Source organism: Cheilinus undulatus, linkage group 17 (assembly GCF_018320785.1).
Source record: "Cheilinus undulatus linkage group 17, ASM1832078v1, whole genome shotgun sequence".
NCBI classification, from domain to species: domain Eukaryota; kingdom Metazoa; phylum Chordata; class Actinopteri; order Labriformes; family Labridae; genus Cheilinus; species Cheilinus undulatus.
The window spans coordinates 38,516,038-38,530,264 of NC_054881.1; the positions used below are offsets into that span (position 1 = coordinate 38,516,038).

Sequence of the window (14,227 nt, forward strand, 5' to 3'; positions counted from 1 at the left end):
AATTCTGCTGCAAAGTGTATTCAGGTCTCTTTTTTGTTTGTTTGTTTGTTTGTTTGTTTGCAGGGAGACTCTGCAAGCACACCTGCAGTTCACCTTGTATAAAAAGACCCAACGTTTTAGTTCAATCATTCTTGAATGTGAATTTCTGTGCATAACTAAAACCACATTTTTACAGCTTTATACATGTGATTTCTTCTCCATTTTAACGGCACATTGCAATAAACAAAGATGCACAAAAGTCCTCCAGGGTGCACAGAAGAAATTTAGAAGCTTCAACTATACATTAGTAATAGGTCTGAATGCCTATTTTCTTGTCTCTGTGGTTGCATTGGTTAGTTTTATTGTTGAGCAGTGAAGCGTTAGAAAAAATCCTGGAAACACAGGATAGTGTGTGAACATTTCCCCTCTTATTCCCACCGCTTTAATCCTTTAAACCTGCTCTCGTCTCCTGCTGCTCCTCTGCTGTTCAGCCTCCAGGAACCCTTCTGACTCCTTAAATCTCCTCCAAACCTTTTAACATCTCATTCAGGAGATCAACAAACACATTCAGGAACCTGCAGACACAAATCACTTTTCCAGTTAGGTTTTATGTTCCTGTCTAGTCAGAGTGCTGACTTTTAGCACAAACTAGATTAGCTTTATAACCAAGGAGAGTCTGATTAGTGTGGGATTAAAGTAAGGCACTCTCAGGACAAAAACTATGATATAAGCTAATTTCTTCTAGTATTTCTACTGCACCAGTTCATTTGAGAGCTGTGGCTGTCAGGCTGACAGACTGCAGCACAGCTGATGTGTTTGTTTAAGATAAGAGAGCAGCTCAGTATCAATCCAAACCTCTTCAATAAAGCCACAGATAAGAGACAGCATGGCTCCTAATGAAGAGGACGACTGATAACACGAAGGCAGAGAGCGCTAAGGGGCAGAAAAACTTAGTTTCTAATATTAACAGTCAAATAAATCCTAATGATGCAACAAACATGTTTGTTTGAGGACTCAAAATTTAAAGAGATGTCAGTCCAAATCATGTAAATATGTATTTTTGCCACAACACAAACATAAAAATATGCAAAAGAGAAATTTTCATTTCATGTTTGAATTTAATGGACAAAACGTCACAGCAGCTCAAAGTTTGTGCAAAAGGAAAAAAATCCTGCATCTTCTTTTACAAAGAAAAATCCAAGGACAGATTCAAAGACAGCAAAAAACATACTTTATAGAAATCTTATGTACAGTTTCCTTCACATAAAATTGGATTTTAATGAGACGCAGACGGCCTTCCACTGGAAGGATAAAGTCGAGGAGGTAGAGACACAAAGAGTGTGGGCGAGCCGAGCTGGAAAACATAAACACCCGGGTTTATTATGTCTATGTTTGGACCTTGTGGTGCTTTCAGCTCTGAAACTGGGAGTGGAGAGAGAGAGAGAGTCAGTCTGCAGAGTTTAAAATCCCAAAAATGTGTGGATTTTAAGCCATTAACTTTCCCACTCCAGGGAGTCAAAGTCTCTCTCCTGGCTGGCAGCGTTCTGACTAAATAGAATAAATATGTTCCTCTGTTTGGAGAGGGGTCTGTGCTTCTGAAGTAGCATCTTGTGAAATATTGCTTAGTCCCCAGTTTTTGTGCTAGTCAATAAAAACAATAAACCATCAGAGGAGGAGAAGAGGAAGAAGCAGCGTTAGATAAAGGAAGCAGCTGGTCTGAGTCCTCACAGCTGATGATTGATACCAGCGCACCTCCTCAGAGTCGTCTGGAAGAAGAAAGACACAAAACGTGTTAAAAACGGCCTTCACTGTGGAATATAGGTGCATTTGTACTTTCACACTTTTTAATTTCATTATTTATTGTGATATAAAGTTAGATACAGTAGAGCAAGGTTATTATAGTTAACTAAAACTAACTAAATAGCTAAAACTAAAATTAAAAAATCATTTTAGTTAACGGAAACTAAATAAAAACTAAGCTTTACCAAAAAACTAAAACTTACTAAAACTGTAATGTGCTCTTACAAAACTAACTAAAATAAAATAAAATAAAATAAAAATGGTCACGAAATATTCTTAGTTTTAGTCTTTGACACAACCATACTGACTGGCACCTACACACAAGTCTGAGGAGCGTAAAATTGCCTGATCTGATTGGTTAAGACTTCACATAGTGGTAGTTATATGTCTGGAGTTGTATTCAAACATCATCATTGAGTAAATAAAATGGTAAGTGAAGAGTAGCCTGTTTTAATATGTTTTTAAAAATGTATGATGTTCACTCAGCCCTGACATCTATTTTATAAAATTAAAACTAATAAAAACTAAACTAAAACAAAGCATTTTTGCAAAATAAAAACTAAACTAAAACGAAGCATTTTGCAAAATAAAAACTAAACTGAAATGAAGCCTTTTTGCAAAATAAAAACTAAACTAAACTAATAAACCAGCAGTCAAAACTAATAAAAACTAAACTAAAATGAAGCATTTTTTGCAAAATAAAAACTACACTAAACTAACAAACAAGTAGAAGAAATAAAAAGCAACTGAAATCTAACTAAAACTATAGAACTACTGAACATTAGGGAGGGAAGGCCGTGTTTTTCTAAAGTATTGCAGGCTCCTGACTTCTTATTGGCCTACTAATGATGCACCCATCTCACTTTAACATCATGAATTTGCCAAAATCTGATTCTAAATTATATATTTTTTCCAAATCACTGTGTTTGTTTTGTTAAGAGTGCTTTAAGAGAATGACAGCATTAGATTTGAACATGCTGCACACATAAAAACACAACATTTCTAAGGTGAAGAAAACTTTATCTTACCATCTTTTTTAGACAGCTTATGTGCTCCTTTTCTCTAAACCCTGCATGCATTAGCACTCTGCTTAGCTTCTCCAGAGGATGCTTTTGATAAGTTTTCACCGAGCATCTGTTTTGGCACCAGACTGACAGTTTGGCACAGAAAACTCTGATCTTGCCCCCAACTCCATCAGCCAAATTCCACTTAGTCTAACTCAGTGGTTTTCAGTCTTTTTTACCCAAGGCCCACCTAAGATCAAGCCAAAATTTCAAGGCACACCAAAACCGTATTTATACAAAACAGCCTCTTACATGTTACAGTAATCAAGTCTATAGCGTTAGCTCAGTCAAGCGCTGTGATATATTTGAGATCAGCTAGTGTGACACAAGCCCTCATCAGCTAATTCATTCGAAGTACACTATCATGCTCATGTTGCCATATTTAAACTGCTCTTGCCTGGCTGCGCTTTGCTGCTCCCTCTGCAAGCCTTTTTTTTATAGCCCTCCTCCACCCCAGCTCCTCCTTTATTCTGCCTCTGACTTTATCAGTGTCATAACTGCTAATAAAAACTATTCATAACTACACATCATGGGTGTTTCTTGACAAAGCTGTCCTGACTGAACTTAAGTTATTGTTTAGTTGTAGTCATTGCTTATGGTTGTACATAGACTTGGCTCAAGGCACACTGTTTGAGGACCATTGGTCTAGGTCTAGGGTTTCTCTCACTCCAACAGAACATTCCCAAATTATAGGATTGAACAAATTAGTTATTTTGGTACCTTTTTCAAACCTTTGACAGTGGAAATATTTGCATAATCAAACTGAAGCAGAATGCAAAGAAGTGTTACCCTTGTCTACTATGTGGACTGTTTATTTAGAAGTCTTGCTTTATCTGAATAAAAGAGTGGACGGATGACTGTAACATAACAGAGGTTAAGACAGTCTAAAAGGAGATTTTGACACTGCTGAAGGAGTTGCTGGTCTTATTCAACATTTGGGAATAAAAGCTTTGAGCTGCTAATGAGCAGATGGGCGTCAGACTCGGGCAGTCGTTTACACTCGGAGGGAGTAACCTGGGAGTGTCTGATGGTTGTTTGCTCTTAAAGAGGGAAATGTGTGAACGACAGTTTTTGGACCAAAAGTCTGAGTGTCGGGCGTCAACGCCTCGTCTACACCTCTGCAGGGTGAAGCACGGGTAGAAAAGCAGAGCACTGAAAACTACCAGTACCTGTAAATCTCACAGGAATGGACCCACACACTCTGAGTCAGTCTGTAAAATTTATTCTCACATCCTTGTAAAATGAACTTTTTACTCCTAAACTCTAGCTAAGGTTGAACTAATCTCCTGAGGTGTTTAGAGAATGATACCCTGATTCAGCAGATATTTTAAAGATGCTTAGTGTGTGTAAATCTTACCACAGTTTTTATGGAAGACATTAGGGAAGCAGTGCAGGACGCCGTAACCACAGCGGCAGTACGAGCATCCTTTCTGAACCCACTCTCCGTGAGGAACCTGACCACAGTTCCTGCAGAGAAAAGGATTCGTATGTTTAGAGTGAACATCCGCAGATGATGTGTGATGTTTGGAAGTGGACATGCACAGCTGTGGCGTGGTTTACCTGAGCCGCTGGTCGTACTCGCAGCTCCTTCCTGTAAAGTGTGGAGGACAGGCACAGAAGCTGCCGAGGATGCAGGTTCCTCCATTCTTACAGCAACTCCGACTCTGCTCAGAACCTACAGGAGAGGAGAGACGTCAGACCTGCACCTAAAAACACCTCTTATGTCTGAATCTGTCATTTCTCCAAGCTTGATGAGATATTAGGGATTCCAGAGCAATAAAAAGTAGAATAACTAGGTTGATATGGCAGTCATACCAACATCCTGTGTCCACCAATATATTAAAGATCAGAAATACCTTAAATTCACCAAGTTTTATGCACAATAACGCTTTTTAGAGCAACCAGGACAAAGGGGTTCATGGAGCATACAGTTTAAAGCAGTGATACTCATTGTGTGGCTCTTTTATGTCTTAATTTGAAATATTATTCCCCCAGAAAACCTTAAAAAATGTAAACTTTGAAAACTCAGAAATTAATGACATTAATCAGTTTGTTATCGAGACATACAGAAGGCTTTATTTGTCAAACTTCATTGTCCCATTCATCCAATTTTTGCACTTTTCACAATTTTTTGCCACTTTTCACCCAATTAAGCTGCCTTTGCCATTAAATACCATTATTTTTCTATATCTTTGTCCATTTTTGCCACTTCTTTATGACATTTTTTTCCCATTTTACCACTTTTATCCCATGTTTGCACCTTTTAACCATTTTTGCCCATTTAAGCTATCTTTGCTATTAAATACCACTTTTTTCCTCTTTTTTTGCCCATTTTTGCTGCTTCTTTTAGCCACGTTTTTCTGATTTTTGTCACTTTTCACAATTTTATTTCTTTTAAGCTACATTTTTCCATTAAATACCACTTGTTTCTTATTCTTTTTACCCTTGTTTCTATTTTTAACCCTATTTTGCCATTCTGGCATTATTTGGCAACTTAATTGTCCCATTGATCCTATTTTTTCCCTTTTCACCTTTTTTTGCCACTTTTCACCCAATTAAGCTCTCTTTGCCATTAAATACCACTTTTTTCCCTATATTGTTGCCCATTTTTGCCACATCTTTAGTACACTTTTTGCCACTTTTATCCCATTTTTGCAGCTTTTCACCATTTTTGGCCCATTCAAGCTATCTTTTGCCATGAAATACCACTTGTTTGTTACTTTTTTACCCTATCTGCCTCTCGGGACTGCTTTATGCCCATTTTGGTCATGTTACATCAAGCCGTTTTTGCCACTTTTTCACCACTTAGATTGAGGCTCTTACAAAGATATTATTCAACACTTTGGCTCTTTGGTTGAGCAGAGTTAAGTGACACTGGTTTAAAGTTTGCATGGGTCCATTGCGGGGCCCTCAGACCTCAGCTTGAGCCTCTCTCTCTCTTTGTATCTGGACTGTATCAGTGAGATAAAGCAGAGTCTCCATCTGGCGGCACATTCCTGTCACCCTCTGCTTCACATCGACAGACAAACGCAGAGAGTCTGAACAAACATGTGAAAGTAACAGAGAAACACCAAAACTGACTGATGATGCACCGAAAACATCCCAGGAATCTTTAAATTAAAACTACTGTGGAGAAACATTTGGTCTTTCTCTGTGTCTGTCTGTTATTTGACATTAGACGCTCTACAATAGCAATTAAAAAGCATGGTGACCAATAAGAGCTCAATAATAAATAACAGTTACCACCAGTTTCTCCAATTTCCTACGTATTTGACATATTTTTTTATTTATCTAGATTCTACCTACATTTTCATTTAAACACTGTCTCTGGTTCCTGATTATTGCCACATGCAACATTTGCATTTTCATTCCTCATACCTTCATATTTAAATCTGAGGTGTTTTTGCTCATCCTCTGTGTAGGAGCCATAGTAACACCAACATTTTCCCCCAGTTTCAGGTTGTGCTTTATCTTTTGGTGGTTTACAAATATTCTCAAACGCTTCCGGTCAAATTAACAGAATTCTCCACCCTCTGTCCCCTCAGTGAGATGCTCTGAACTTACTTCCAGTGAGGCCAATGAAGGGCAGCACAGCGCTGGCGTCCCGGTGTTTGCGGTCACCACTGTTTTGTGAGTTCATCTGGGCAAACTGACCCAGGAAGTCCTGGGAGGGTTGCTGGGCCTTCACCACCACAGAAGAAGAAGAAGGAGTGGGTGATGAAGAGGAGGAGAGCTCGCTTCTGTTGCATTCAACTCCCTCACAGTCTGGAAAATAAAAAGAAACAGTCAAATTTTATCCGTACTTTTTTTTCCCTCATTTGCATTCTGTAGAACTCCTTAGTGGTGCAAAGTTTTACCCAATAATTTCTATAAAGCCAGTGAATTTCTTTAAATTGCAGAGTTCCACAAATCAGGCATAACAAACTCACAAAAGTTTTATGAGCTCAAGTTTGAATTTAAAATAGCAAGGTCAAAAACAGAAAGTACAAAAATGCATTCATATTGTGAGGTATTACTTTACATGAAATCCAAAAATATTTTGTAAAAATCCAAATATGCTTTGAGAAATAAAAAAAATGCATTAAAACATTCAGCAAATCATTTCAAGAATCACAGATATATTTCTGCAATTACTTTGTGGGATGCAAAAACATTTTGTGAAATGTTTTGCAGGCATTTTGTGAACCTAAAAAAATTCAGAATATAAAAAAAATGCTTGACACATAAATATTTCATGAAATGCCAAAAAAAAATCTAAGAAAATGACAAAACAGAAGACAAGTCTAAAATTAATGCAAAAATGTCAACAAAACCAAACATTTCACAGCATTTAAAGAAATTAACTTTACACAGAAATAAATAACAAAATGGCAGAATTTATCACAAATATTTTCAAAGCAGAATTTCATTAGATTAATATGTGATGTGCAAAATAAAGCCTCCAAAACCAAAAGGAATATTTATTTTAAATGCAAGAATGTTTTTTGAAAACATTTTAGGCTATATAAAAATATTAAATGAAGTATTTTATGCTATGCCAAAGTATAAAGAAATTTCTCAGATAATATTTTATAAAAATCCAAACATTCAGTTAATAATTTCATTACGTTAATATTTCAGGAATATTTTTGAAATGCAAAAATGTTTTGCAAAACTAAAACTATGTGAATATTTTGAGGGATGAATGCCAAAAATATTTTTCAAAAAAATCTTAAAATGACTGAAAATGTGTTTAATGAAATTTTCCTTGTCTCATAAAGTATTTTTTGTGTTTTAGAGGAAACTTTTTTGCATTAGTTATATCTTTTAAACTCTTGAACCAGATGCTGAACAGCTGTCAAATGTATCAGAAGGATCAATGAGGTGAAATATAAGATTAAATTTATCAAACATGAAAGGTTGCACATGTAATGTGCTAGATGCATGGTGGAAAGTTAAGGTTCGAGTCTAACATGGGTCAAATTAGAACATTTTATGGTTGTATTTGTAAAGGGAGCATCGACCATAAATGCTGCCACTGATGCTTGGTACCAGAGTTATCTCAGAGCTTATTCACATCTGCAATCCCTTGGCTAGCCACCTGTTCTTTCTATGAAATATAGCATACAAAAGTCTACCCCTTGGGCTAGCCTGAATGTTTTAGCATGTAGAGGTCGAAGCAGAGAGCTGTGATGAACGAACCTGCAGCAGGAAGAGCAGCAGCACTTTGGAGACACATCACTGCAAACAGGACCATCCTGGAGACACACAAACAAATAAAAACACTCAGTGTTTGACCATTTTTTCCACTGATGAATCTGATCATGGCACCCCAGACTCACCTGAGCAGCTTCGTCCACCTCATTCTGAAGGAAAAAGTATAAAATAATCCGCAACACTTCTGTAAATACCAAGGTGTAAACTCCGAGTGGAAAAGTCAGGATAAAGTAAATACAGCTCCGGAGTCTTCAATTCATGATAAAAGGGGGGGGGGGTATTTCCAAAACGGTGAAAAATCGGGATTCCTCTCAGTTTTCTTCGTGGAGACAAAGTTAGTGTAATAAAAAAGTCCCGAACAGATCCTGAATCCTCACTGTAGGAGGAAATCCAGACTAAAACAAAGCCTGTATGTAGCGTAAACCCTCCAGTCGTGAGTTCTCTGCAGTGTGAGAATCCTCTGACTCAGTTTCTGTTCTCCAGGTGAAGCTCGTGCAGGGGGAGGTTCTCCCGAAGCCACGCCCACTCCGAATTGCTCTCTGTTTCCGTCTGACTTTTCCTTTATTGAATCCACACTGATGGAAACTCGGCGGTTAAGTTTGTCTGACTGTGCAGCTGGAAATGACTCTGACTGTCACCTTACAGCAGGACCAGCTCCATGGCTGATGTGTATTCTATAGATGACCTGTTGTTGTTTAACGGCATGGATTATATTTAAAGGATGATAGCAACTTCTCCTGAAACACCAAACACACTTCTGCAGCTTTTTATGGTTCCTTTCTGTTACATTTCTCATTGTACGGTGGTCCTGAGAGTCAAATACTATCAGTAAAAATTTCACTGCTAAAAATTATTATACTTAAAACAGAGAATATTTTACAAGAGCGCCACAAAAGTATTTCAGGAAATGCAACAAAAAAATTCAAAAGGTACTGGGACATTTTTTAAATGCTAGGTTTTTAAAAAAAAAAAAAAAGAATAACAAAACATTTTGGGAATGGCAAAAATAAATAAATAAATAAAGCAAATATGTCATGCAAAAGTATTGATTGAAAACTCATTAATATTGGGAGATGTTACTTTATATGAAATACAACAATAGTTTGTAAAAATCAAACGTACTTTGAAAAATCAAAGAATTGATAAAACATTTGTAGAGTGCAGAAACATTCAGCAAACCATTTCAAGAAACAGAAATATTTCTGGAAATATTTTGTGGGATGAAAAAACTTTTTGTAAAATTTTTTTGGAAATCCTGGCATTTCTGTGAGACAAAAAATTTGCAAAATATATGAAAAAATGCCAAACACATAAATATTTCCCAAAATGACAAAAATGTTGTAGAAAATTACAAACCAGAAAAAGATTTTAAATGAATGCAAAAATGTAAAAAAAAAAAAAAAACATTTCGAGACATTAACAAATTAAACTTTACACAAAAATAAACAACAAAAGGGAAAATTTATTAACCTTATTTTACATGCTAAATATTTATCAGATGAATAGATGCAGTGCAACAAAACCTACTGGAATATTTCTTAATGCAAAGATGTTTTTTGAAACACTGAAACATTTTGGGAAGGGCAAAAATGTTGAATGAAAGATTTTATGCCATGTAAAAGCATAAAATAATTCAACAAACAATATCATATAAAAATAAAAAATTCAGAGAAATCAAGAAGATGTAAAGTATTTTTAAAATGTAAAACGTTCAGCAAATCATTTCAAGACACAAATATTTCTGAAAATATTTTGTGGGATAAAAAACTTTATGTAAAATTTTATGCAAAACCAGGCATTTCTGTGAAACTAAAATGTAGTTCAGTGTTGTTCAGTGTTTTTTGAAACACTGAAACATTTTAGGAAGGGCAAAAATATAAAAACATGAATATTAAATAAAAGATTTTATGCCATGCAAAAGTAAAAAGAAATGTCACAAACAATGTTTTATAAAAATAAAAACGTCCAGAGAAATTTAAAAAACTGTAAAGAATTGGTAAAATCTAAAACATTCAGTTAATCATTTCATCACATCAATAATTCAGAAATATTTTTATAAATACAAAAATGTTTTGCAAAACTAAAAATATACAAAATATTTTGAGGTGGAAATGCCAAAAGTATATTTTTTAAAATCTTAACATTTTAGAAAATGTGTTTAATGAAATTTTCCTTATGTCATAACATATTCTTTGTGTTTTAGAAAAAACTTTTTTTTGCATTAGGTATTTAATTCAGTTGTCTTTTAGGGCTACTGTATATTTATGTTGTTTCAGTTTATGTATCGTGTTTTTACTGTACAATTCCTCATTAACCTGCGGTGTAGACATGCACAAAATGTCATCTGTTTGGGTTTTATACTACTTAATCTGTTGTGCATTGATTTATTTGAAAGAAAAATTTAAACTATAGCATAAATGCAAATGATGCAAAGATGCAAATCTTTTACTCAAATTTATTTTGTGTGTTGGTGTAACTCACTGTGCAGACTTGGTGAAAATGAATGCTCTGAATATTTGCAGTGCAAAGACTGAGAGTAAAAGACGAACTGTGACGGATATGGGTGTAGAAACTAAAATGACTGATACCAGAGAAAGTCGAGGTAGAAAAAGCTTTTTTATTTTAGATTTATCAGTGAATAATCCTGAGCAGGAAGTTCTTATTATTTCGTTTCTAGACTCTTCTATAATTTGTGTTTTGTCTGCATAGAGAAGAGTCTGTTTCCCCTCTCTCTCCCTCTTTCTCACCCCCTCCCTCCCTCTCTCTCCCCTCATACACATGTATATGACCTCACTCGCCCATCCAGCCCAGCCTTCACATGTTAATGAGTCTGTTTTTACAGGAAGCCCACCTTTAGGAAACAGCAGGTCCCTCCCTCTGACCTGCAGAGTATTTTGATATAACCCATGCTAATATTTCTCACTTCCTCTAGCATGAACCTTCTAACCTCAGCATCTGCAAACAAAAATCAGGTTTAATGTCACAGATCAGGCACTAATACTCATAAATGTTGCTCCTGGACCAGTAAGATCTCTTACCTTTATTTTTCATTACTATTTGTAGACATGTAGAGGGTTCATTATTAACATTTTAATAGACCTATAAGCCCCAATAGATTCAGTAAAAGTGCACGAGTTTATAAAGAATGTAAATAAACAGGCATCCTTTGTCTTTTGCCTTGTTTTCTTGGAGTTAAACCAGGACTAACCCCCTCTGACTCCCTCCTCCACCCAGCTCTGGTTAATCTGCCTCTGCTTGACTGCAGAGACAATCAGAGGTGGAAATGGGTATTTTGTGATCTGTGCAGTATCACAATGCAGTCTGATCTCATGCTAATACACAGCAGGAGAGTCAGCAGCAGGAGGGAGAGCCTGAGGTGAACACAGCAGCGAATCTGCATGAGAAAGACGTCAGAGCTCCGAGGACTCCAGGGGGAGAGGAAGAGACTTTATTATTACAGGATGAAGCACTTAAAGTTATAAAGAAGACATTTAATCTCTCACAGCAGCAACCTTCAGCTCAGAGTTTCCATAAAACGTTTTTTTCTATTAAAGGGGTTTTCTCAGGAACGATGAGAGAACATCTTCAGAATAATAGTTTTAACTGTTTCAGCTGCTCCCCTCAAGCGGTGGCTAACCCAACAAGAATCTCTGCAACAAGCACTTTAAACAAGGCTACACAGGCTCCTTTTTCAGATTTAGTTTTGAGATGTTTGACTTTATTATAAGAGGAATGACCTAACTTGACTATCTTATCTGTACTTCTAGATCAAGGGTTTTCAATGTTTTGACCCCAAAATAAAGGTGCCAGAGACCAGGGACCCTCAGTGTACCTGGGGGCAGTAGAAGACAGCCATGGACATTCAAGAAAAGTCATGAGCAGACAAGGCCGTCCATAAGGGGTATGAAGTGGAGAGCTTTCTGGGGTGAAACCACTGGGTGCCCATGGAAACAGAAAAATCAAGATGTACTTTAAAGTGAGGCTGTGATATTTGATTTTGTTTTGTTTTGTTTTGTTTTGTTTTGTTTTGTTTTGTTTTGTTTTGTTTTATTTTATTTTATTTTATTTTATTTTATTTTGTTTTGTTTTGTTTTGTTTTATTTTATTTTATTTTATTTTATTTATTTTATTTTAATGTATTTTATTTTATTTTATTTTATTTTTAGTTTAGTTTAGTTTAGTTCAGTTCAGTTTTAGTTTAGTTTATTTTAGTTTAGTTTAGTTTAGTTTGGTTTAGTTTGTTTTATTTTATTTTATTTTATTTTATTTTATTTTATTTTATTTTAATTTAATTTATCTTATTTTATTTTGTTTTATTTTATTTTTGTTTTATTTTATTTTACTTTATTTTATTTTAATTTGTTTTGTTTTATTTTATTTTATCTTATTTTATTTTGTTTTGTTATGTTTTATTTTATTTTATTGTATTTTACTTTTTTTTTTTTTCATTTTATTTTATTTTACCTAAATAATAATCACTTCTGTCAAAGCAACATTTTTTTTTCATTCTTTGTCCCATAGTATATAGCCATCTTAAAAATATAAATCCCATTTCTTAAAAACAGAATTAAAACGGGTTAGGAAGTTGGCACAAAAAGTGGTGAAATTGAATTTTAAAAGTAGCAGAAATGGGGATAAAGAGGCAAAAATTGATTCAAGTAGCGAAAAGAGGGAGTTAACAGGTGGAAATGGTGGTGCAATGGGATTAAAAGTGATAGAAGTTGGTCTAAAGTGGCAAAATGGGTTGAAAAAGTGCTGGAATGGGATTTAAAAAAATGGAAAATTCTGTTAAATTGGCAAAAAAAAAAAAAAAAAAAGATTAACCTGGGGCAGAAAATATGCAGAATGTGACAGAAATCGGTTTAAAGTGGCAAAAATGTTCTAAAAGTGGCCAAAATTGTGAAGAAATGGGGTTAAAATGTGGCAAAATAGGTACAATGTTGCAGAAATTGATTTAAAAAAAAGTGGGAATAAATGGGTGCAAGCTGTGAAAAACTGATGAAAACTGACAATTAAAACAACAAAATATGTCAGGAAAAGTTTTTAAAAAGTTTCACAAATAAGTACTTTTAACATTAGAGACCAAAAACAGTTGACACACTTTTCAGCTCTAAAATGAGGAAACTGTTAGCCAGAGGCTAGCACCAATGCTATAAAACACACACACACACAGATATAGCATCTGGGCATCAGATGACCCCCTCTCAGTGTCTCATGACTTCAGGGTCCCGACTCCCACATTGAGAACCACCGCTCTCAAGCGTGGCTGTTCCTTAGCTTCAAGTAATAATAAGAATACTTTCCAGTCATCATCACAATAAAGTTTCCTTGAATCCTGATGGGGTGGTGAAAAGTCTAAAAAAGATTCAAAATGCAAGAAGAAAATCTCAGACTTTTACAAATTAAATACTGTGTTGCTGTGCTGGAAAACTTCATTGAAAAGGGATGTGCTCACAACAGAGCTGCAGGCTGAGCTTTATTGGCTCTCTGTCTCCCTCTAGTGGCTAAAGCGCAGTCACACTGATTCAAGAAATATGGGTTTGTAAGTCTAATGAAGTTAGAGCACCACAAAGTGATGACCTACTTCTTTCATTTTTATTTTGTAGTTGTTTTTGGCTTAAAACAAAAATGCAAAGACATTTTTTTTTTGCCAAACTGCGAAAGTCAGGTGATTAAAGTAAACTGAAGTGGAGTTCACAAACAAACAAGGCTGTAAGCTGAGGCTGAAATATGTTTCATGTGAGAATTACACAGAAATATAGGATTGAGAAGGTGAATTTTCATCAAGGTTGAAAGGTTTCAGGATTGGAAATGGCTGGTTTTTGTAAACAGATAAGTAAAGATGTATTTTTTTGTTGGCTTTAATAAAGAGTGACGTTTCCTGCAGCAGGATTACTGATCACATTCAGGTGAGTAGGCTTTAACAGTGATGAGCAGATTGTATGCAGGTGTGTTAAAGCTTGAGGCCAGAAGAGGGAGACAAAGTTCACACCAGGAGTCAGTGCTTTTATTACACCAGCTCCTACATGCTTCAACTATGGTGCAACTCAAAAAATAGAATATATGTTCTACATCCAAAGTTTTAGTATTAAATCACAGCAAAAAAAGGACGTTTTCATGATATTCTGTTCTTTTTAGATAGATAGATCAACTTTCTGGAAGGCTGGCATCTTCATACATTTGTTGCT

General features: G+C 35.4%; 1 protein-coding gene across 1 annotated transcript; it reads right to left on the reverse strand.

Annotated features, from left to right (window-relative positions):
* Positions 1–1,088: 1,088 nt before the first annotated feature.
* Positions 1,089–8,514, reverse strand: tdgf1 (teratocarcinoma-derived growth factor 1). The gene is made up of 6 exons (XM_041811298.1): positions 8,165–8,514; positions 8,025–8,080; positions 6,408–6,608; positions 4,404–4,518; positions 4,201–4,310; positions 1,089–1,745 (listed from the first exon to the last, which is right to left on the reverse strand). The coding sequence occupies exons 1-6, from the start codon at positions 8,185–8,187 to the stop codon at positions 1,645–1,647; spliced, it is 606 nt and encodes a 201-aa protein (XP_041667232.1). The 5' UTR covers positions 8,188–8,514; the 3' UTR covers positions 1,089–1,644.
* Positions 8,515–14,227: the final 5,713 nt, after the last annotated feature.